The 25410-nt window shown below is 31.9% G+C and overlaps 4 protein-coding genes across 12 annotated transcripts; 3 read left to right on the top strand and 1 right to left on the bottom strand.

Annotated features, from left to right (window-relative positions):
- The first annotated feature begins 1845 nt into the window (after window positions 1–1845).
- Window positions 1846–3794, top strand: LOC100793263 (probable O-methyltransferase 3). Its single transcript, XM_003527357.4, has 2 exons — window positions 1846–2682; window positions 3416–3794. Exons 1-2 carry the CDS (start codon window positions 1903–1905, stop codon window positions 3713–3715), a joined length of 1080 nt encoding a protein of 359 aa, XP_003527405.1. The 5' UTR covers window positions 1846–1902; the 3' UTR covers window positions 3716–3794.
- Window positions 3795–8523: 4729 nt separating this feature from the next.
- LOC102669052 (probable O-methyltransferase 3) lies at window positions 8524–9774 on the top strand. Its single transcript, XM_006582711.3, has 2 exons — window positions 8524–8787; window positions 9673–9774. The coding sequence occupies exons 1-2, from the start codon at window positions 8524–8526 to the stop codon at window positions 9772–9774; spliced, it is 366 nt and encodes a 121-aa protein (XP_006582774.3).
- Window positions 9775–17954: 8180 nt separating this feature from the next.
- LOC102669179 (uncharacterized) lies at window positions 17955–23232 on the top strand. Of its 9 annotated transcripts, none has more exons than XR_005892103.1 (7): window positions 17957–18744; window positions 19366–19764; window positions 20064–20138; window positions 20232–20326; window positions 20476–20535; window positions 21639–21740; window positions 22424–22958. XR_005892103.1 is itself a non-coding variant. In XM_041016712.1 (3 exons), the coding sequence occupies exons 1-3, from the start codon at window positions 20461–20463 to the stop codon at window positions 22082–22084; spliced, it is 372 nt and encodes a 123-aa protein (XP_040872646.1). In that variant the 5' UTR covers window positions 20337–20460; the 3' UTR covers window positions 22085–22315. The 9 variants fall into 9 exon arrangements, 3 of the variants coding, with proteins under 3 accessions (XP_040872646.1, XP_040872647.1, XP_040872645.1); XR_005892101.1 differs by lacking the exon at window positions 22424–22958 and adding an exon at window positions 21894–22315 and having other exon boundaries at window positions 17959–18744; window positions 21635–21740; XR_005892102.1 differs by lacking the exon at window positions 22424–22958 and adding an exon at window positions 21894–22315 and having other exon boundaries at window positions 17964–18744; window positions 19692–19764; window positions 21635–21740.
- On the bottom strand, window positions 23136–24902 carry LOC100794122 (probable O-methyltransferase 3). The gene is made up of 2 exons (XM_003527359.5): window positions 23987–24902; window positions 23136–23588 (listed from the first exon to the last, which is right to left on the bottom strand). Exons 1-2 carry the CDS (start codon window positions 24755–24757, stop codon window positions 23301–23303), a joined length of 1059 nt encoding a protein of 352 aa, XP_003527407.1. The 5' UTR covers window positions 24758–24902; the 3' UTR covers window positions 23136–23300.
- Between the last annotated feature and the right edge of the window lie 508 nt (window positions 24903–25410).

Consider the following 25410-nt stretch of genomic DNA (forward strand, 5'->3'; position numbering starts at 1 on the left):
ACGAATTCCGATTGCTTTTAAGTTTTAACTCAGGATTATAGACAATGTTCTCAAAAAATAAAAAAGAGAACTAAAGACAAATGATGGAACGTCATTTGCGTACCTAACAAAAATAGGATACATTGTTTATCAAGTGATAAATTATTTCAATATCTAAATGGCTTAAAGAAAATATTAAAAATGTTCCAAGAGATATAATTTCCGTTTCCGCAATTAATGCATTTTTTTAAAACTTATCTAAAATATTAAGAAAGCTATTGATAGAATAAAAAACACCGACAGTTTTATCAAAATAATGTATATCAATCATGCAATGGATTCTTGGGATAAACAGAGCAAATAATTTGGCTAAGTGCAAGATGGGAGAACAGGTAAAGCATATATCAAATAAGCAGAGCAGTTACGACATTTCATAGTGGGAATGGACCATCAAGATCTTTTTGGATTTGGTTGAATTAAGAAATATGAATGAATGATTGCCAAGTTTGTTTTTTTCTTCTTCTTAATTTTAATTTGTTATTAATGTTAAAAAATTTAAATATGATTAACAGTAAGATTTGATATATTTCTTAATAATTATTTATAAAAGAAGAAAATAAAATAAAAAAGATAAAATATATGAAATTTTTCGTAGAAGTTAAAATTAATTTATGTTATTTTATTTTTTCAAAAGCTTTCTTATCTAATTTTTCTATAAGCTTCTTTAGACTAGTTATAAAAATAATAACTCTTGCGTCGGTTGATCTATGTAGTTAGTGTTACTAAAAGTACATATTTGTTAACCACTAATTATAATACTTTTTAGTAAATTAAAAATCAAATATTAATCTCAATTGAATAATTTTGATAAATCAAGCTAATTCAAACTCCACCTTAATCCCAAGTTATAAAAAGTTAACACTTACTATCTTTATTTTCTTTCTTTTGTGATCATTTTCAAATTATTATAATATAATAATTCAATCATATTCGGTGATAACTTTAAAATCCTTATAATATAATAATTCAATCATATTCGGTGATAACTTTAAAATCCTTATAATATAATAATTCATAACCAATATGTCGTTTGTCTAAGTAAAACTTAGTTTTAATCCTTTAGAAAAATCTTAGATTTAAGTTTAGAAGAATTTATCAGATATTTTTTAATAAAAAATAATCATCAATAAAATTAATAAACACTTTTGACCAATAACATATGACTTAAAATAATAATTCATAAAGATTGACATACAACTTTGTAAATGATTAAAAAGTTTTATCCCCTTTATCCAAAAAAAAGGTTTTATCTCCAAAGCAAATGCGCTAATTATCGATCAGTCCCACAATTGGAATTTTATTATTTGATTTGATGCAGTTGAGACCTATCATACGGAGAAGGAAGCTCTATATATGCATGTGTTTGTTATGCTTGATATTTACAAATTTGGAAAGTAAAAGCATGATGAAGCCAAGTAATGAAGCTGAGTCCAAACTCGATACATTTCATATTATTAATTTCCTAAATTTTCAACTACGTACGAACGTCAGGTTGATTGCATTTGTCATATAGTATCTGCAAAGGAGAAATTATTTTATATATATAACTCGCATAACTTACCCACATTAAGTGTTGATTTAAGTAGATATGGAGGAAAATCTTAGGAAAGATTTTTTTTTCCAACTAGAATTAATACACGTGTATATCATTACAAATATAAGAGTGAAGACTATTCTATAGTTTTCGGCAACTTTAACAAAATTATTGCATATCAAGCTGTCTCCACAATAATTTAAGGTAATATGGTGTTGCATTCTTATTTTAATAAACTAATAGTGCACGTGCTGGCACTATAAATCCACCCATGGTGTGAGGTTGCTAATAACAAAATCTAGCAGCTAGTTCAATTAAATTTGCAAAACATGGAATTTGATAATGAAGACCATTATGCAAAACTACTTCGAGCTCAAACCCACATATTTGATCAAACTTTCGGATTCATAAACTCTATGTCCCTTAAATGTGCAATTGATTTGTGCATACCTGATGTAATACACAAGTATGGCCAACCCATGCCACTCTCTCAACTCATTGCTTCACTTCCAATTCACCCTTCTAAGGCTTGCTTCATTTTCCGCTTGATGCAAATTTTGACTCATTCCGGTTTCTTCTCTCAACACAATAATGCCACCGAAAATTATGAGCAAGAAGAAGTGAGTTATGTGCTAACTGATGCATCTAAACTACTCCTTAAGGACCATCACTTTAGTATGATTTCCTTGCCACAAGTCATACTTGATCCAATTTTGGTGAATCCATGGTTTCAATTCTCTACCTGGTTCACAAATGAAGACCCTACACCGTTTCACACACAAAATGGGATGGCATTTTGGGATTATGCTAGCTCTGAGCCCAAACTCAACCACCTTTTTAATGATGCCATGACTAATGACTCACGGTTGATTTCCAGCGTGTTGATTGAGAAGTGCAAGGGAGTGTTTAGTGGATTGGAGTCTTTGGTTGATGTTGGGGGTGGAACTGGGACTATGGCTAAGGCCATTGCCAAGTCGTTTCCTCAATTGAAGTGTATTGTGTTTGATCTCCCACATGTTGTTGATGGCTTGCAAGGAACAGAGAACGTAGAATATGTTCATGGGGACATGTTTGAAGCAATTCCTTCTGCTGATTCCATTATGTTGAAGGTAAATATTATCTTAGTATTAATTATCTTCTTACTACACCTTTAGCACAACATTAACGTTTTGACTGTCTACAAGATTGTATATATAATTAGGGTGTAATTTGCTTGATAATTTGACATGCATGCCACTAACATATTGTTCAAGAAATTTAGTCAAATTAATTTCTATTCATAATATTTGTGTGTGTATATATATATATGTGTGGGATGTATGAAGTGAACAACTATAAATTGAAGGTTAGGATTAAAAGTTATTCAATAGTTACATTATTATTTAAAAAGTTACACAACTTTATAGTTTAATTTTAATCTTTTATGATTTTATCTTATGACTAAAATTTACTTCTCACCAATGCAATTTTGCACAAGTTTTTTACTTTTTTTTTTGAGTGAGTTTGAATCGCCTTGATGTCACTTTCATCATCACTTGATGAATCACTTTCTCCATTGGTACCCTGCTCTGTAATATTAGGAGTGTCTTCATATTTTACCATTAATTTCTCATTATATATAAAAAAAAGATTTACTTCTCTCACGACTTTGTGATATATATAAGATTTACTTCTCACACACAATTTTATATAACTCATTCTGCATAATAGTTTGATTTGTAAAATAGATATCTATTCTGTTTATTATGACCTTCTACAATTGAAAGTTACCATACAAAATATTGTTTTACTAATAAATAGCAAATTAATATCTAATGTCATTGTAATTTGATTGACATGTAGACTATAATGCATAACTGGAACGATGAGGAATGCTTGAAAATCCTGAAGAGATGTAAGGAGGCAATCGCAAACAAAGATAAAGGAAAGGTGATTATCATAGACGTGGTGATAGGAAACGAGAAAGGAGACAGTGAATTAGATCAAACAAAGCTCTTCTATGATATTGAGATGATGGTGTTAGTCACTGGGAAAGAGAGAAATGAGAAAGACTGGGCTAAATTGTTTTTGTCTGCAGGTTTCAATAGCTACAAGATAACTCCAGTTCTAGGTTTTAAGTCTCTAATCGAGGTTTATCCATAGTAACAATGGTTGAAAAAGTGAAATGATGGGTGGCACTATGTAATCTGTATCACTGAAATAAATTTTCTATTAATATTAAGTGTCTTCACATTTGCCAATTTGTCCATGTTTCTCAAAGTTTTCAATCGGTTTATATATTTTTAATAACAATTTGCTCAAATTCTTTTCTTTTTCTTTTTCGAGAAGCAACAATTTACTCAAATGAATCATTAAAAAGTATGTTTTGTAAGATAAAATTATTTTTTAATAAATATTTCCCAACATTTACTATTAAGTAAAATGTTTCATGTTACAGTTTATCAAAAGTTATTTGGGGTATTTATTGTGTTTTATGCATCTTAATAAAAATATTTCTATTTTAGATCTTTAACCAATATTTTAAAAATATTCATTGACATTTGTTTTACTATAATTCGGGATCAGTGGAAATATTATCAACAATGATAGTGAGTGAGGATAAAACTTGGTGGATGCACTCATCCCAGGGCAATTGTCCCCACAAATATATTTTTACTCAAAAAAAATTTCACCACATAATTAAAAGAATAAGTGTTGTCCACACAAGAAAATTATTTTTAAAATGAAAGTAAAAAGTTATAAGAAATAAAAGAAGAAATAGGTAGTTATAATTTATAAAAACCTAAGTATTTTAAAATTTTTTGTCATACTAATTTTGTAAAATGTTATAATATTTTTTCTATGAAAATATTAAAGATCATTTTTTTGTCCCTCCTAATCTTCTTTGATTCTGCCGCATTAAGACCCATAATTTTACTAGTTTTTTTTCTTCTATTTATTGTAATTTATAATATTTATTTTCTCTGCATTCACTAGTACTGTGTAGAGTGTTTTTGGGATTTTAGAGTTAAGAAAACACTTAGAATTAAAATCTTATTATGTTTTAGAGATAAGATTATTTACCATGCTACACCATGTTAATAGTTACATAAACACATCTTTATTTTTGTTTTTTTTAATACAGCGAGCACGTCTTTGTTATAATATAAATATATATATAGATATTTTTTTTATATGCTCCACTTTTATAATTTTAATTGTGTAATGATGATCAAATTTAAAACTCTAACATGATAATGTTTTTTTTTTATCTCCAAATAAGAATCACACTTTTTTTAAAAAAATCTTTCAAATAAATGTCATGTTAAGAGTTAAGAGAGTAGATGCTACACGCTAATAATAAACCCAAGACCTTTGGATCCATAGCCTTACATCATAATATATAGATGTAAAAGGTGTGACGATCGACATGCTTATATTCAGCTATCAATATCTTTGAGGAAGGCCAGAAATATCTATCCTCTATAATATATTCTTTTTATTAGTCGAAATTTTGTGAACCGCATTCAATTTAATAATTTTTTTCCTTCTAATTTTATAATTTTTAATAAATTTTCTTAGCAAACTTGGTAGAAATCAGTTATAACTTAGTTTGTTGTAACTACTTTTCTGTTATAACTACTAAACCGTTTTGCTGTCTTTCATTGTTGTATATAAACTGCCTTCTCTACATCAATAAAGCAAGCTGTTAATTGTTCATTTAGTTGCTTTCGATATTTTCTTCTCTCTTTATGGGTACGTTCCTTTTTGTTATGGTATTATGAAGAGCTTTGCTGTGCATTCAACTTCTCTTCTTCATCCTCTACTTGTTCTTATCAACCATGAGTGAGGGCAGTGAACAAACACCTAGCATGGATAGTTACTTGTATCTTCATCCGAGCGAGAACCCAGTTGTTACTCTCGTCTCACCAGTTCTGGATTTCACCAACTACCATTCGTGGAGTAGATATATGATAACAGCTTTAAATGCCAAAAATAAAATAAAATTCGTGGATGGAAACACACCTAAACCACCGGAGACAGATCGAATGCATGGTACATGGCATCGCTGTAATAACATGATTGTATCTTGGATTGTTCATTCAGTATCTGCCTCCATTAGACAAAACATTATGTGGAGGGATAAAATAGAAAAGTAGTTACAACAAACTTAGTTATAACTGATTTCTACTAAGTTTGCTAAGAAATTTTAACTAATAAATAAAAATGTGTTTAAAGGAATGTTAGAAAATATAAATATTTCTAGCACTCCTCTTATAAAATTCATGCACCAGTGACCTCTTTGTAACAAAATAAAAATAAATGGAAGTATCCTTTATAATATGTAACTAAATCACATTTTTTCTTCACTACACCTCGTCAAATTGTAGCCACTATATTAAAAATTCCCCCATGCTATGATACCTCTATATATGTGTCTCTGCCTTTGCCATGAATCATTCTTGACCAAAATCCATTGGATATAATATACAAAAATTACTGACTCCAACCCCCCAACCTCCAATAACCACCAGAGTAATAATATGACAGCTCAACCTTCATTCATTGAACATTGCTACATGACACAAAATTGAATATGATTGTAACTCGTATAAGAGAGATAAAGGTTCACTTAGAGGAATACTCCTACACAATCATTGCTTGGTACCTCAAATACCCCAACCATACTCCAGTCACTTGGAATATTTGAGGGTATAAATAAAGATTGTAATTTGTTACTCATGAAAAATATTTTCTTCTTAAAAAAATGACATAAGACTTAAGATAATGATATTGACATTTGTGATACTATAAACTTCTTGATCATAGGATATGGGGATTTTTAAGACTAATGTATCTAGTGTTTAATTTTCATTCAACGGCACCAAAACTAATTTACATAGTTAATAATATAAAATTATCTTACGTATGAGTTTAAGTAATTATAAAAAAATTAATAAAATTATCAATATATAATAATTTATGAGTAAATGATAATATAATTTTTTCTTACGGTATCCATAAATTCTAATAAAATTCTTTCTAACTATTAACTTGAGATTTTTGCAAGTTTTTCATTATGTATTCAACTCAAATAATAATTATGTTGAATAATATATAAATACATTCAAGATCTAATTCATGTTTTGGTCCCTCCAATATATTTATTTTTAGGTTTTGACCTTAATAATTTTTTTCTAAATGGTTTTAGCTTGTATTATGATTTTTTTCTTGGTTCTTAATGTAAGTTAATTTTATTTTATTAAGTAACGGCGTGACTAATAAGTATTACATATACATCATTTGTATACTAAAATCATATATCAATTATTTTTTTTTCTTTTTTATTGTTTTTTTGTGTTAAAAGAATAGAAACTTAATTTCTTCTGAATTTTTATCCAAAAGATGCTAAAATTAATGATTTTATAGTAATTTTGGTTGTATTTTTTATAGAGATATAAAAAGGTATGAAAGAAGATTGAAGAACTGAAGTGTCGCGCTTAGCGCGACATTGCTTAATGCATCAGGACCGCTCAACCCATGAAGCCCCCTTAGTGCAAGAAGCCAACTTGGAGGCCAACTATAGCGTGCATCTGACGGCTTAATGCACAATCACTTATGTCAACTGGATTTTACATGTGTACTTAGCGCGCTCGTGCAGACTTAGCGTACAGTGATAGTTTTGATTAGTCATCAAGTGGGAAGATATTTGCAAAAAGTGAATTATATATATATATATATATATATATATATATATATATATAAATTAAATTAACATTCATTCCTTAAGTATCCTTCATCACGAAGCAAGGACAACAAAGGAGAAGAAGAAGCGTAGGAAGCCATTACCAACCGGTGCAAGGAAAATTTGTTTCTGGAGCTCTGGCCAATCCATTTCTCTTCCATTTTCTTCCATCCATTTCTCTGGCCTAACCATCTCTCTTTGATGTAATGATTTTTAACTATCTATTAATATGATTATGATATTATTATTTTTTCATGTGCTCATTCACATGTCCGTGGTCTAATAATCCATTTTCATGAACTATTTTAGGATTTAGACATTGAAAAATGTTTATATGCTAAGAACTTGAGAAGAAGATCTAAGTGATTCATATTTAGGAATAAAATGATATTTTCTAGTCTATTTATGCACACAAATTATTTAATTTAACTCTTTAGGAATTAGGAGCGATATTAGGCTCTCCCACTTGAGGGGTCATGGTTAGAGTATATTGAAAGATACAAATAATAATCATATTCATTTTAAAGAGAAAAATTAATTACAATTACATCAAGATTAGTTTTGGTAAGTGGAACCCCCAACACATTCCATAAGTCATCACCAACATCATCTCACAACTCCAAATGTTTGTTTTCTTAACTTTTGACATTCCTTACTTTGTATTTAATTTATGTCAAATATATATATATATAAACTCTGAGTACAAGTAAAGTCCTTGTCAATTCGACAATCAATCTTATTGTTTTAATATTACTTATATAAATTCATGCACTTGCCAAAGAGTCAACATTGACTCATCATAAAAGGCCATGTTAGCATGTGAGCTAGTATTACAATCAACAAAATACCGAAACAAAAAAAATAAAAATACTAAGAGACCTTTCTGAAAAAATATTTTACATAAACTAAAATAAAAGAAAATATGTTACAAGAACCAAAAATATAATTAAGGATAATGTATAATAACAACAACAACAACAACAACAACAATAATAATAATAATAATAAAAGTAATAATAGATGAAAATAATTTAATTGATAAAACTCTTGTTCATTGACTTACATACATGTAACCTAACAAGTTAATAACATGTGTTTGAATGTGTGTATGTGAAATTGGTTTGGAATTAAAGCGATGGTGTAAAATTGATTTAAGTAATTTGGGATGACATTTTGGGAATTGGCTGGGTGTGAGCCTAAATTCAATAACCTTTTCAATGATGCCATGGCTAGTGACACTCAATGGGTTTCTAGTGTGGTAATTGAAAAGTGCAAGGGCGTGTTTGACCTATCAGAGTCATTGGTTGATGTTGGAGGAGGGACAGGGACTATGGCTAAGGCAATTGCTAAGTCATTCCCAAAACTAAAGTGTGTTGTATTTGATCTCCCACGTGTTGTTGGTGACTTGCAAGGAACTGATAACATAAAATTTGTTGGAGGAGATATGTTTGAAGAAGCATTTCCTTTGGCTGATTGCATTACGTTGAAGGTAAATAATAATTGTACTTATTTTTTGTATTAATGGTTACATACTTTATTTCTCAAAATCCAAAGAGTTAACTTAGTGGTGTAAATGTCTCATTGTATTCACATGAGTGCGAACAATCTATTCACAAGGAGAATTAATATTTGGTTCTCAGTGTGTGTAAAATTTTCTTAAACTAACAACAATCACGCATCGAAAGTGAAATTAGTCTCTGATCTAATGAATTAGGAAACACCCATAATCTTTTACTCAAGAAAAAAAATACTTAATTTATTTCTCATTCAAAAACAATCTTCTAATTTTATTGCAATTAAATCCTTTGAGTTCATAGTCAAACACCTGAAGTATGTACCAAGGAATTTTTTTTTCATTCTGTCTTTTCTTGTTTACCCTCTAAGTATTATTTATCTTATTACTACACCTTTAGCATAACAAGATGGTTTCAGTACGTACCAACTATATTATATATACAGTTAGGCTCTAAGTTGCTCAATAAATTGGCTTATTCAACCAATATATTGTTCAAGAACAATTTGCATATGTTGGAGGGCTAGAAATTAATACAAGCAAATAGGGTATGTATTTTTTAAATAATTTGAGATTGCATGTGTGACGAGATTTGTTTAGATATATTACATTCTGGATTTAAATATATTTGAGGGCTTTTGATAAATCGGCTCTGAGATCTAAACTTGAAATATAAACTCAAACTAAAGATCAATTGCTTCAAGCCAATTGATGATATAAGTATACAAAAGTGCCATAGAAATAAACAATATAATATAAATATAGAATGTGGTGATTTTAGAAAAAAAATGATTATGATTATGATCAGTAGAAAACCAATGTTCATTTCTTTGCTGATTCTTATCATTGTTACTTTGACAGTGGGTATTACATAATTGGAACGACGAGGATTGTGTGAAATTACTGAATAAATGCAAGGAGGCAATACCTAACCACGGTGGGGTTATTATCATAGAGGTTTAGTTTCTATCATTGAGGTTTATCCATAGTGATGACAATAAACGAGTGCAAGTGAAGGACCACACTATACGTATGGTTGACATTAGAATCTATATGTTTCTATTTTCATTTAATTTACTTTTTGGTTCCAATTTATCTTGTGTTAGAATCATGTTCCTGAGGAAATAAATTGATATATTATCTGAATTATAAACCTCATGCTTACTGCGTGACTTAGCTATGTGCAACTCTTTTTTGAATTAGTCTGTTTTTTTTAATTAATCTTGTTTTCCTGAGTTATCCTATTTACGATAAGCGTGTTGTTTTTGCTAAAATTATAACGTGTACTAAGCGTTTGGGATGCGTTAAGCATTTGAGAAGCGCACCTCTTTAGATTTTTAATTTGTTTTTTTAGACTTTATTTTAGTCATTAAACATCATAAATTCATTAATTTTTAAAAAAATAAGAGAGAAAAAATTATCAATTCCTATATAAGTTAATCACAAAATATATCTATAAATATCAATTATCACGCCGCCTGCTTAAGACGCAAACTGCCATGAAACAAGTGGCGGATGCTCACCGCCGTGACGTACACTTTGACGTTGGGGATTGGGTCTACCCCCCAGTCTACAACAAGCTCCCCAAGCATTACTATGGCCCTTTCCAGATTACATAACACATTTTCCCTATCGCTTATCGTCTTCTTTTGCCAGCTTCCTCCCGGATTCATCCCGTTTTCCATGTATCAATGTTGAAGCTCCACCAGGGCCCCTTGCCTTCCCAACCTGCTCATTTACCACCCACAAATACTAACAATCACCTTGATATTGAACCCCTTTCTCTGCTAGATTGGAAATGGGACACTTCTGCTTCACCTCCCACCAAACTTGTGTTGGTTCAATGGTCTGGTCTGGCCCTAGAGGACATCACATGGGAAGCTTGGGATGCACTGCCTGACTCTTATAACCTTGAGGACAAGGTTAATTTCCCAGAGGGTGGTGATGTTAGCGATATCAGCCCTGCAACTAGTTCAGCTAATGCTAGCAGACCCAAGAGGTGCAGTAGAAGACCAACCCACCTCAATGACTACATTTAGTCACGAGGGTAAAATCAACAAACAATCAGCACTACCCCTTGATTGCCTAAACCATTATCACTACCAGAATCTATTATAACAGAATTTCATTCCACTACCCCACCCATTTGGTTATTCTGTTTAGCTATCGTGGAGCAACACTTAGTGCCTAATCTCATACTATAAATAATGTATGGCACCACGAGTAAGGATATGAAGAAAAGTTTATTGCCAATTCATTGTTTCTTTACTATTTTATGCGCCATCTTTAGTTTCTACTATTTTTCCTTTGCCAGTAGAATAACAAATTCGTTCAAAAAAATAATTTTAAAAAATTCATATTTTAAGGGATGAATTGGAATTGAAGCAATGAGTTGAGAGAGTGGCATGGGTTGGCCATACTTGTTTACGACATCAGGTATGCACAAATCAATTACACATTTAAGGGACATGGATTTAATGAAACTGAAAGTTTGATTGAGTACGTGGGTTTGAGCTCCAAGTGGTTTGTTAGAATGGTCTTCGTTATCAAAATCCATATTTTGCTAAATGAACTAGTAGCTAGATTTGTCATACATATAGCATCCTCACACTCCATGGGTGCATGTATAACGCTAGCTCTCATGGTCGTTATTGGTTGATGGAGAGACTGTCCAATAGAAAAAGAGGGGGACTTTTTCCTTAGATTTTGTGTGTGCGCTTTGCGTGCATTTTTGAAAGTTATTTATTTCCTTAATGATATTGATAATTTTTAAAAAAGTTATAAATTTAAGATAAATTTATTATTATAATTTTTTTTTTAATTTTGATGAATGATGTAATTAAGTCTTATATATAAGAAAAAAATTAAACCTAAATCAATTTTAGTCCTTCTATTTTGTTTCATCCATAATTTTTGTTGAAAATATCATCGCAAACAACGTTAGATGATCAGGAAGAATTTTAGTAATACCTGGATTCATAATGATTGATCAAACAAACATAGCGAAATCTGAATCTGTAGATGACTTCTGATTTATGTACTCTTCTTAGGATCTGTTACAAAACGGATAATTGGCTAAAGCGTAACCGATAGCTTCATGGTTCTTCCTTAACTGAAATCTCTTTATTCCTTAATAGGACATTCGTAACTTTTCAGATGGGGAGAAGAAAAATTATATGTGATGTTGATATATTGGGGACCATAACCTTTTTATAGTGTGTTAACCTAATAAGATTCTCATTATTCCCTAATGGACTAACACTGACATTTGCTCATTTAAGTCCATATCATCTTATTGTCTAATGAGCTCACTTAATTTGATCACATAAAATAAAATGTTCTAACGATAAATAACTAATATAATTATCTTATAATATTAGTCCACATTAATTATTGGAATAGAAAATTCTAACAATCTTTCACTTGGGCGATATATTGTAACAATTATGTGCGAAATCTTTAAACGCACATCTGTATGCTATTTACCTTTAGACTTCCTCCTAAACAACCTAGTCCATCTCATATATCAATAATATAATCATTGCGGCTTTCATCACTACAACAAATGTAATTAGACCCCAACGAACACCACATTAGTACACTCAATGACATGGTCAATAAGAATAAGCAACATGAAAATTACATGCAATGTGATCTTAGTCATGCTTATTTCCAACTGGTCCAAACTTTATTCTTTATAGAGATCTATCCAAACACAACATAAATATTACAAACAAAACAGGCTGATAATGAAATGATAAAATTCAACTTTATTTCTGCAGAAAATCCAAACAACAAAATGTTTGTAAACCATAAGATATAAAACATAAGTAAGACTGCCATTAAATTAAGGTACTATCAGAAATTGCATCCATATGAGCAGTGTGCTCATGAAAAACTTTAAGTGTCATACCTTTAGTAAGTGAATTAGCTAGCATAAAATGAACCCCTACATGTTCTATACAAATTTGTATTTCCTGTATTCTTTATTTAACAACAAAATATTTTATGTCGACAAATTTTTACTTGGTTGAATCCTTAATAAGACCACTAAGATATTGTTCTAATAAACACCCGATGACTACTTAATATTGGCGACAACTGGCAAACCAGTTACAATAATTTAGCAATCATAAATTCTAGTATGATGTGTCATAGAAAATATTAACTCCACCAACATGGTTAAATGTGGATCTTTATATGGAGTGATTGCTATTAAGATATTCTAAAAAAATCAAAGTCAGAATATCCAATGATCTCTAAACTTCTAGACTTTCGATATGAAAATATGTAGTTTCTTGTTCTCTTCAATTAACACATAATGCACTTTACTACTTTCTAGTATTGTATACCAAGATTACTCATATATCACCTTATGACTCCCACAAAAAAATATTTTATACATGCATATTTGGGATTTAAATAATATGAGTAATTTAAACCATAGTAGTACCAACAACAATAATTAAAGAAGAGAAAATAAACATACAGTACAAAAATAATCTTTATGGTGAATTTCAAGACCCAAACAAGATACCTAGCACATCATTAATCCTCAATCTTTGGATTGAAAAAGACTAACGGCAAGTGATACTCTCAACGCATTGATCAAACATTGGTGATAAGACTTGTCAAACAAATGTTGTCTTTGGACACTCCATTACTCACATGGAAAACTTATATGATGATTATTCCGATCAAATAATGATTGTCTTTGAATATTTCATTATTCACATTGAAAATCACACTATTTATAATCGCCACATGTTTACCATTGCAAGCATGTAATTATTCTGCCAAATTGTGTCTTCCTTTGGGTCGAACACAATTCACATGAATAATTCCATGTAACATCCATGTAAATTCAATCAAATCAACTTACGAAACAAAGGTTACTTTGACAACATGTTGTTTCAATCAATTTAACCAAAAAATACAAGACAATTTAACATAATAAATGAGAGGTCTTAAAATTACTTAACTTTCATATTATGTTATATATATATAAAACATAATATGCAAATATTTTTGCAGAACAAACTCATCAGAAGATACCTGACACAACATTAATTCGTAGAGAAATTAATTTGTAATTGATACTCTTAACACAATGATCAAATATTGATAATAAATTTTATCAAATAATAGCCTTGCTTTGGACCAACTATTATTCATATGAAAACACCATATAATTATCACACATTTAGCATCACATGTATAAAATATTATTTGGCCAATTTGCCTCTTTGGGTCGAACACAATTTGCATAAATAATTTTATACAAAAATCTATGTAATTTTAATCAAATCAATTTTCACAATAGGAATTACTTTGACAATATATTGTGTGAATCAATTTAATTAAAAAAATCACTAGATATACAAATAAATGGGAAGGATATGCTAAATTAACTTCAAACATGATAACAAAAAAATATAAAACATTAATTACGACAAGTAAATATCATATTCTTAAATTATATTTAATGCTATAATTGATTTATACTAAATATTGCATCTTTCTTTTGTTTCTTTTGTTAAGAGCACCCTTAGTTTTTTCTTTTTTTATTCTTAGAGGTGAAGCTTAAATGAACACTTTCAGATTTGTCTTTCCGCCGTCTCTCTTCCTCTTGCACACAATGAGGTATAAGCTCATTAATGGATCATTTTTCCTTTTGAGTATTATAGCTCACTTTGATTGCCCAAAGTGTGCAGGAAGTGAGATCAAATCTAAATGCACGAGCAGGTCTTCACCAAACTCTATCTTAAGTGCTTTTAGTTTTGATGCCAAGTTAGACATTTTCATTATGTACTCCCTTATATAATTTTTGCCCTTATACTTGATGGAGATAAGTTTAGCCAAAATGTTACTTGCCTCCGACTTCTCATTTTTGGCAAAGTATTGTTCAATTTTCTCAAAAAATTTCTTTGCATTTTCATTCTCAGCAATAAAGCCCCAAAACACTTCTAGAATAGAATCCTTCATGATCACAAAGCACATTCGATTGGAACGGTCCCATTCCTCAATTATTTTTCCTTAGAGGTTTTTGTAGCACCCTGAAATATTACTAATTATAAATCGATGTTTAATTATATTTATCGTGTTATTTGACTATATGGTTGACTTGAATGAGTTGAGGTATGACTTGAATTAGTCATGTGTGAATTTATTGATGTGGATGTTGAGTTATGTGGAGTTTTGTTGAACTAAGTTGAAATTATAAGATTTCAAATTTTACCTAAATCTATTTAAGTAAAATCGCGATCCCAGATACATTAACCGTTGGATCATCTTCAAATTTTGACTGGAGGTTCCTAAGATAATTCTCCATAATCTTACCATTGGGATTTTGAAACTAACTACATTTGATGTCTCGCTAAGCGCAAGGAGCATGTTGTGTGCAATTCCAACCTGAGAGGGAATTGCGCTGAGCGAGAATTAGCACAAAGGAAGTTGCACTGAGTGAGAATTCGCACGCTAAGCACAATTGCAACCCGAGAGGAAATTGCACTGAGCAAGAATTTGGTGTGGATTTTTGAAATTAAAATCCACACCATCTACACCTTCAGTGTAGTGGCACGCCACTAAGTTCCTCCCCAACCGCACCACCCTCCATCACCCCCCTTCAGTGTAGTGGACCACTGCCTCCCCTACAACAAGCACAACCTCTATGACGTCACATTCAACAACACCCACACCATTTACACCTTTCTCACCTCCGACCCCTCCCTCATTGACTCGTGGATCTGCACCGCATCCTCACTGTGGGCCTCCACGTCCCCTCTTCGATCTCAAAGCCAGCGGTCGCGCCTCTCTTTCTCCAGCTCGAAGCCCCTCAAGTTCTCTAGAACAATAAGAGCAGCAGCCGCCGATGAGACCATAGAGGCACCTGCAAAAGAAGAGGCTGCATTGGTTGGGTTCACCCCACCAAAAAAAAAAAATGTACTTCAATTTCTATTCTGTTAGGCAAAAAATTCACATGTTTATATTTTGTCGGGAGGGAATTTTCTTGCTTTTATATTTTCTCTGTTAGGCTAGTGTTCCCCCAAAACGTTAAAGAAAAGGGTGCCAAGTTGTGAATGTGAAGAAGAAGGTGTGTTGAGGAAGGAATCAAAGGAATCTTTTGAAGGGTGAAGAGAGTAATGAGGCGAAGTGTTGGTGGGTTTTGCTCCGATTTCTTCTCTGTGTTGAGGGTATGTTCAAAGTTTTCAACTTGCATTGTGTTGCATTGTAGGTTGGTGTTGATTTCTTGTACTTGAATCTCAGATTGGGTAAAAAATGCATAATATTTTGTGGGGTTTGGCTTATTTGTCTGAAAAACTTGAAATTTTTTAGTTTATTTTTTGCTGCTGATGTGTGGAACTAAAGGGTTTCTTCCTTCTTTTTTTTTCGTTTTATGGGGTTGAATGTCTATTTAGAAACCAAAAAATAGTTTTTTAAAAAAAATTAGGGGGATTTAGTGGTTTCTTTTGGTGAAAGCATCTTTTTAGGTGGAGGGGTTTGTCTCGTTCTCTCTATACAACTGTGGAATGGGGTTGTTCACTTGTTTGGTTGTGTATTGCCTGAAATGGGTGTTTGTTGAATATAAAATTGGGGCAGTGGGCACACAAAGGTGAGGTTCTTTTATATATATATATATATATATATATATATGCTCATTGCTTTGTTCTGTTCCATCATTGTATTTTTGACTATTGACATCTTTCTGTGTGTTAGTTGTTCGGAAGTCGACAAGTGTATCGATTCACACAAGTAGTATAAAACGGTAAGACCGAGTATCGTATCCTCAGGAAATTTGTTTCACCCAGACCATGTACATTCAGTATGTAAACACTTATAGGGATTAAAAACAAGGCAAATGTGAATTCTGTACTAGAAAATCTATTTGAACATAAACAAAATATCTAAAGCTATAAAAAGTGAAAACTATCAAGTTAAGAGCGTTGGGGAGTGTTCTACTGAATTTCTCTCGATGTATAAAAGGTGTTTTTCTCTATTTAACGTTATCCTAGTGTTCTTATGCTGAGAAACCACTCAAACCATGATTTCTCACATGAATGAGCCTAACTCTCTTTAGACTTCGTCCTTGATCCCTCAACAAACTTGTTCTAAAAGAGTTGCACTAAGCCTACAGCATAAAATGGACTAGATCACTGCACTCCGTTTCTAGACATACAGATTTCTAGCTTGCTCTATCAAGTTCTAAGGTTTTAAAGCATTTTCCAATACTAAAAAGCCTAATTGCACTTACAAATGGGTGATCAAGCCACAAGCATGTAAAATAAGCATAGATAGAAGTAATGAACACAGAAAAATAATATCAAATAGATAGCGAGAATATTACATCAAGATTGTTCAATAGAACTCCCCAACAAAGAAGCTTAGCCTTCCATTACAAGCAAAGCTTCAAAACTAAGAAAGAAACTATTTTTGGTGAAAGAAATTGAAAGAAGATGATGGAGGAAGTCTCCTCCAACCTCTAAACCCTAAATCTCTCTATTTTCTTGAACTAAGCTTCCTCTGTTGCTCAAAAACTCGTATCTCTACTGTGTCTCTCCTTGCATGTTGGGCGGACAGATCTCTGGCTTATTCTCTTCTAGGGTTTCCCATCGACTAAGCGAGCTAGATGCCTCGCTAAGCGGATTCATCTCGCTGAGTGGATCTACCTTGCTAAGTGAGTCATCAGCTACTTGAACCTTCTCTTCTTTGGCCTGAAATTGAGTTGGATTCAACATTAAGTCACAAAAATGGAGTTTCTACTCTATAAAATCACACAATAAAGAAGAATATGTAAAATTCTACAAAAGAACCATAAATTGGAGGCAGAGTGCTATTTTCTTGCAAATATTCAATACCAAACTAACTCATGAATAACAACTAACATTAGTGAAATGGTATTTAATAAGAGCATTTTGTTTTGTTGAACTAGATGATGAACATGACAACTAGGTCGATGGCTGTTGAATTTCCTGTCAGACTTGAAAGCAATTGTCCTTTATTTCTTGAAATTTATTTTTTCCCCTCTTCTACCTGTAAATTTAAAGTTCAAGCAAACTATGCTGACACTATGTTAAAGACGTGCAAGTTTGGGAACTCTTTGTTGAGTCAATTGTTTCTTTGTTGTAAAAGATTGAGTAAGCTTGGATTACATTACATCAGGTTATAGTGTTATACAAGGTAGGTGTTTAGGTCACTTAAAGAAGGATAGGATAACACTAACCACTTTTACTTTTTGGAACTAAATAATTAATCTAAAGTTTTGCTTTCGTTAGTGTATCTGAAAAAATAATGCAGGGTTGAGGCATTTGTTCCTTCATTATAATGAACAGGAATGTTGTATTATTAGCATCTAAGATAAAGTGCTTGAGTGATAATTTTGAATGTAGTTCATTTCATAAGTAAATCTCTAACTGTCTTATAAGAGTGTTGAATATTCATACATTAATTAAGTACTTTATTTGTTATTGGGAAATTTCAGATCATGAAATTGAAGTAGATATACTTGAAAGGTTTGAATAGTAGGGAATGGGTTATGCTGCAGTCGAAGTTGCTGTTTTCCCATATGCGGATTACTTAGACTTTTAGGGGATGTTATTCTGATTAGTGATTTTGGGAGGAAACTGGACATGAGTATGCTAGAGGGGATATGCTCGAACCGCGAGAATCTGATATACCTGTCCTGTTTCTGGTCTTGGTTGTGCTTCCCTTGGTGGCTTACATCTTACTTGGAAAATGGAGTGAAACCACTAAGAAGAGAGATACGATAAATTTGCTTGCCCATTTGGCTGCTGAAGAAGCTCTGAGAGCTGAAGAAATGGTTGTGGCTGATGTAATTCCTCCAGTGTCTGCTTCAAAAAATGAACATCATGTGTGCGCTAGGTGCTCTGTTCCAGCCAGAACTCGCTGCTCCAGATGCAAAATTGTTAGATATTGGTAATTCTTTTAACTTACTTTAGCTTCAAATCTATTTTTCTTTCTCCCCTTTGTGTACTTAAATTAATTGTGTGGAAGCATGCTTTGAATACTCATCAAAATATCTGCCTTGGGAATAAGGATACATGCCTGCTAATTAGATTGAAGTTTTACACCATTACCATGCCACCAAATGAAGAATACACTTCCTTAGGAGTTGTGCTTAATTAGTTCTCAAATAGGTAATATCTACTCAGTTTTCTCTAATTGCTATGAAATAATAAACCCATGGCTAAAATTAGTTCTTGGCCAGTAAAATGTGGTAGTTTTTCGGTTGGCTTGTTGCATTGGCAATTTGCTAATTTTGTGCTTTTGTTAGAACAACTCTTATGTTGATTTCTCCATGACATTTTGTTTAAAGAGTTTTCAAGACTTTAACTAATGGAAATGAAGTGGAACGACTAAATCTTGTTTTCCGAATTGGAAGAGAGAAGAGGGGAGACAGTGTATATTGTAACCTATATTAAACAACTCTTCTATCTGCTCTTTTATAAATTTTCTTCTATAACATGATTGTTGGGGAAAATATTATGTTTGACCTTAAGATTAATTCCCAAAATTTGAGTTGTAAGTGGTTTGCAGCTTTGGAAATTGTCAAATAATCCATTGGAGGCTAAATCACAAGCAAAAATGCCAGCGACTGGAACCTCCTAAATCAAGCTCATTTCCTCTGGCAGTTTCAGTTGAGGAACTTGGTCATGGGAGTTACTTTTATGAAAATTTGAACAACCAGTACTTAGGTCTCTCTTTGAAGCAGACTTTAAGGGAGAGTGCACCTTTGCACATAATTGTTGGACCCGTGAACACTTTTTTTTTTGTGTTCACCCCACCAGAAATGTTTATTGAATATTGAAAGCTTGGCATGCATTGCTGAAATGATGTGTTTTTTGTTTTTCTCTCTATAATAGGATAATCTTTCTGATTCTGGAGATTGGAGGGACAAGGGAGCTGTCACTGAAGTTAGAGACCAAAGAAAATGCCGTAAGATTTTATATTAACATAGCATCCTTCAAAAATTGTTTCCATTACTTATTATATCACCTCTTTTCTTGAGATTCTTCATTTCACTCCATGCATTTAGCATATTTATAGTTTAAGACTAAAAATTGAGCACACACCACTCATAAGGGTGTAAATTTTAGTATAATTCAGATAAAAATATGTGCACATTTTATGCATTGGACATGGTAGAGGAAAGAAAAATATATACACCTTTGCATATATTCTCAATCATTAAATGTTTATTATTGTCTTATAATTTTGTAATTGCTTTATTTTAGAGCGTCCTCCATATCAAGAACCCCTGGATTGGCCAACTCGGAAAAGAGTAGCTTTGAGATCTGCATAACATATAGGTCTTGCTCAAAATTATTTTATTATCTTATCATATTATTGTACCATTATTTAGTTTGCCCCTTTTTTCTGACTTGTTATCTATGCTGCTGAAGGGAAGGGAAGCAACCAAAAGTAATAAATGAGTATATTGCATTTGATCTTTTATACTTGAGTATATTGCTTTTGGTCTACTAACCCAACAATCAAGGTACGCATGTTATTAGAATTTGGGCTTAGACTTTTTAACTCAATTCCATAAAATCAACTTATAAGAACAACTTAAGTCATATTTCTAGTCGACTTGGGATTTGTGAGTGGATTGATTGTGGGAATTGTGAATGAATGAACAAAATGCAGGAGCTGGTGCAAATGGAATGTAGTAGATGGGCAAGCAAAGGGTTGAACATAAAGTACGAGGTGAGGAACATAAAGTCACATGTTTGTTTAAATTTATTTATCGAAATATATATTTATTTTAATATAATAAGTATTTTTTATTTTTATAATGTATTTGTCTAAATTATTTTTGTTTTTAAAAAATTTAATTATTTTAAGAAATAAATTCAATCTATTTCTTAAAAAAATATTTTTTTAAAATTATTTTTAAAAATTTAAACAAACTCACCTTTTATTTAAATTGTTTCTGCTTTTAATTTTTCTTGTTTTAAGAAATAAATTCTATCTATTTCTTTAAAAAAATATTTATAAAAAATACGTATTTTAAAGTAAATTTTTTTGAGATGAAGTGTTATTGATATGTCACATTGTCATTAGTACATACAAATATTTATATCAGCCATACGAATATCTAAATAAAGAGACTAAATATTGTTATCTTTGTTGGAGTGGTATGTTTTTCAATAAAGAGACTATATATATATATATATATATATATATATATATATATATATATATATATATATATAAATATAATTATTTTATGATAATAATAAAAGTGACGGGATGAAACACTCTGATAAAGAACATATAATTGTGGTATGTATAGCTAATCATTTACTTATCTAAATAATTGTGTAAAGTTGCTTGCATAAAATACAAATAAAAATAAAATTACAGGTCTAAGTGGCTATCATTCATCTACCTATCTGCGTAGTCAATTATTATGTTTTGTAAGCCTTTTCATTACTTCTAATTATTTGAGTAGTACTATTCTTCATTATTTCACAAAATTACTATGCTATAATTAGATTAAAGAAATGATTATGTACATAACAAAAATTGCATAGCACTCACGCATGGAATTACACTTTGGCAGATTCATATTTAAAAAGCATAAGGAATTCGTATTCCAACATGATTACTATATAATAAAGGAACACATGATAATATTGAAGGATGCAGTGCATTGTGCTATGTGAGTGACTTTTAAGCATGCCAATTAAACGAGAAGGGCATGGCACTAATCTAAGAATTGACCTGAGCATGTGCATTACCACTTTACCAGAATTTTTCAGCTCATACCTTTTGAAGTTTTTTTTTTCGATCAATATGCAAGGAAGTTGCAACTTGGGATGACCAGGATGCAAGAGATGTCACTGATTACCATTTCATTGTGGAACAAGAAGTGGGGTCTTGCACTTACGCCTTCTTTGGCTTCAACGGTAATCATCTAATAAAAACAATTTCATCCGTTTTTCTTATAAAAAAAAGAATAATTGGTTTTAAGTGCAATAGTGAAAATGTTTTTATTGTGGTTGTGGCATGATGAATTTAGTAATTTACAACCAATTTTTGCACTCATATAAATGATACAGGAATTGCTGGTGTATGGAGAATTTCGACGCTGTATGAGTCTGAAGGGTGGAATCATAGGACCACAGTGGAAATTCTTTTGTATTTGCTTAATTCAATATATGACCAAAATTTAATGTGTGTGTATGTTAGGACTTGCGATAAGTTCGAGCTACAGATTTTAGCCCCCAACATATTGCATAAGTTAAAGTAATGGAAGGAAAAAAAAAAAAACAAAAAAGAAAAGGAAGTTATTTGAGAGATTCCTACATTTGGTCCTTAGTTAGATCCTTATCTCTTTGAAAAAATAAATAAATAAATCTTGATTTCAACAATGGGTAAAATTACAATTTGCAATGATTGTTATGATTTTTATACAGAAAAGTAATGTTCTAATTCAAAGTTAGCTTGATGAGTAGTATTCAATTTTGGAAGTTTATCAAGAGTGGCTCCTATGTGGCTTCCACTTCTTATTACAATTGTATTATATATTATCAAACTGTTTCAGTGCACCTTCTAAGTACACACCCTCGTTTATGGATCTGCCACCTAGGGAGACCATGAAGATGGACCTACACAACAAAAAATCCATGCCATCGATGTCTCCAAAGAAGAAGTTGACGGCAAAATTTGCTCTGATGAAGTCCCGGCCACTATCGGAGCAGGAGATCTTGACGGAGGTGACTGCTTTAGTCACAAAACAATTTGCAATGCAAGAGATTTTGTCGGAGGAATTTCGACACTGTCGAATCCGTAAACTATCGTAACCTCTACGAGGTGCTCTATGACCCGTCTTTGACGTTGTCGTTGACCGTCAAATTGTCATGGTTGTTAGAGTCGTCCAGAAAATCACTATCAGTTCTTGAATGTGCTCAAGACTTCTTTGACCTCCTCATCTGAGAAATCCATCGCCGGCGAGGCTCCTCAGTCGAACACCAAAGACGGAGCTTCCTCTGCAGTTCTCTATATGTTGTATTTACCGTGTATCATCAAGGTTTGTCCACTTTGTTACCCGTAAACGAGTAGAAGAAAATGACCATGTGAATGGTTTAAATAAATTAAAAAAAAATCTCTGTTTTCTGTTTTTACTTAATTTTTCGTACAAGTTTGTCTTGTATAAGAATCAGAATTTAGAGAAAATGAAATCAACCAAACTCAGATTTTTTAGCAACTAGAAATTATGTGTAATTTTTTCTGCAAACCCAACTGGGCTAAGGGGGAGACATTATTGCAACTATATATTATAGATTACACTGCAAGACAAATTAAAATACAAAATAATCCGAGGACCTTTACTTATGACAGAGTGCTGGGACATTTGGAACATTATTACAACTATATATTATTTTTTGGTTTGTGAAGGGGAGAATGAGCCTTTATTGATGATAGTGCTGGTCCTTCTCCTATATACCACATTTCATAAGAAGTTGTTATGGGTAAATCTCAATGAGAGACCTTAAACCCAACACTGGAGTTATCTTGTAGTCACTGAAACCAGTAGAGAAAATCAGTTTGGCCCATTCTTTCTCAGTTCTCTCTTTTCCAGGATACAGCACCATCACAACCATATCAATGAAGAGCTGTGTTTCAATTGATTCATCATCTCCCTTTTCATTCTCCACCACCATGTCTATGATAATCACCTTGCTCTTTATTGCCTCTTTGCATTTCTTCAGTATTTTCACACACTGCTCATCATTCCAGTCATGCAATATCCACTGCAAGCATGTCATGCATTCAAAGGAACAGTAAATGATCTAAATCACTGAAAGGTGTTGAGTTTTTTCTTATTTGGGGGTAGTAGAAAAAGCAGTATAAGTGTACATATAACTAGAGCATATTTTTTGTCCAAAAAAATTAGTCAATACTCAATATATACCATTTTTTATCCTAATTATAAAACTAGTTCATTTCGTCCCTGATTTTATCGAAATACATGTTTAGTCTTTGTTGTTAGTTTTACCAAGTGATGACCACATAGCATAGATTAATTATGCCACGTGTCAATAATCTATATTTGATATGTCACACTAATTACAAAGACTGAAAACATATTTTCAAGCAAGAAAAAAACACAATAACTTGTATTATTATTAGAGGTGCAATAATATCTTACCTTCAAGAGAATGGCATCAGCAGAAGGAATTGACTCAAACATGTCCCCTCCAACATATTTCAAGTTCTCACTTCCTTGTAAAGTGGCAACAACATGTGGAAGATCAAACACCGTACACTCTAGTTGTGGGAATGATTTGGCAATAGCCATTGCCATAGTACCTGTGCCACCCCCAACATCAACAAGTGACTCCAATCCATTGAACACTCCTTTGCACCTCTCAATCACCACATTGGCAACCAATTGAGTGTCACTTGCCATAGCATCATTAAAAAGGTCATTAAGCCTTGGCTCGCGGTCAGCATAATCCCAAATTTTCATCCCATGTGCTGTTTGAAATGGCGAGGGATCATCATTTTTGAACCATGTTGGCAATTGAAGCCATGGCTGTGTCAAAGTTGGATCAAGCATTGCATGCAAGAAAGGTACCATACTTAAGGGGTTGTCCTTAAGTAGTAGAGTAGATGCATCGGTCAACACGTAACCCATTTCTAGCTCATTCTCGTTGACCTTGTGTTGAGAGAAGAAGCCAGAATGGGTCAAAATTCGCATCAAGCGATATATGCAATTGGCTTTGGAAGGGTGGATTGATAGTGAAGTAGTGAGTTTTGAGAGTGGCATGGGTTGACCATACTTGTGTATGATATCAGGTATGTCCAACTCAATTGCACATTTGAGGGACATGGAATTTATGAAGCTGAAAATGTGATTCCAAACATGGGTTTGAGCTCCAAGTAGTTTTGAGACACGCTCATCTCTTTGGGCTTCCATAATTTTTCTGCTTTAAGGAAGTATGCTGTTTTACTAGGTATGCTGTTTTACTTCGATGAAACCTTAAATTAGTTTGGTTCTATTTATAGGGTAAGCTGGCTGGTGTGCTATATGAATACAATGGTTGTATAAGAAAATAACTTTTATCACGTAAAAGTTAAATCCATTGAATCAATATTAATATATGTTGATTAATACTTAGCGTGATTAAAATGCCAAGCACGTTCTTATCCTCCGTTTCTTAAAGTATATTATATATTTTATGCTTTTCAGGGGTGTTGTTCAATTTGTGGGATAAACATATTAAAGTTACTGTGCTCAAATATTAATTAATTAATTCAATCTTACGTGGATGCTGATTAACTCAATATATAATTTAAATGGCAATCCTTTTCAAGTTCTGAGGCATGCTACACACATTTTCATCATTGGAAAATTTCCATAAAAGATTACAGTTAATTAATTTAATCTGACTTATAGACAAGACCTGACAAATAGTAGTTTGAGGCATCCAATCAAAGTTAAGGTATGCGCTTAAAATAAACTTGAGTAAAACAATGGTTTGAATAGTTATATGTTAAAATAGACTGGGTTTATGAAGTGTGTCAATTAAATTCTGAATTGTGTTGTAAACTTAATATACTTTATGAGAA

This window comes from Glycine max, chromosome 6 (genome assembly GCF_000004515.6).
Source record: "Glycine max cultivar Williams 82 chromosome 6, Glycine_max_v4.0, whole genome shotgun sequence".
Taxonomy (NCBI): domain Eukaryota; kingdom Viridiplantae; phylum Streptophyta; class Magnoliopsida; order Fabales; family Fabaceae; genus Glycine; species Glycine max.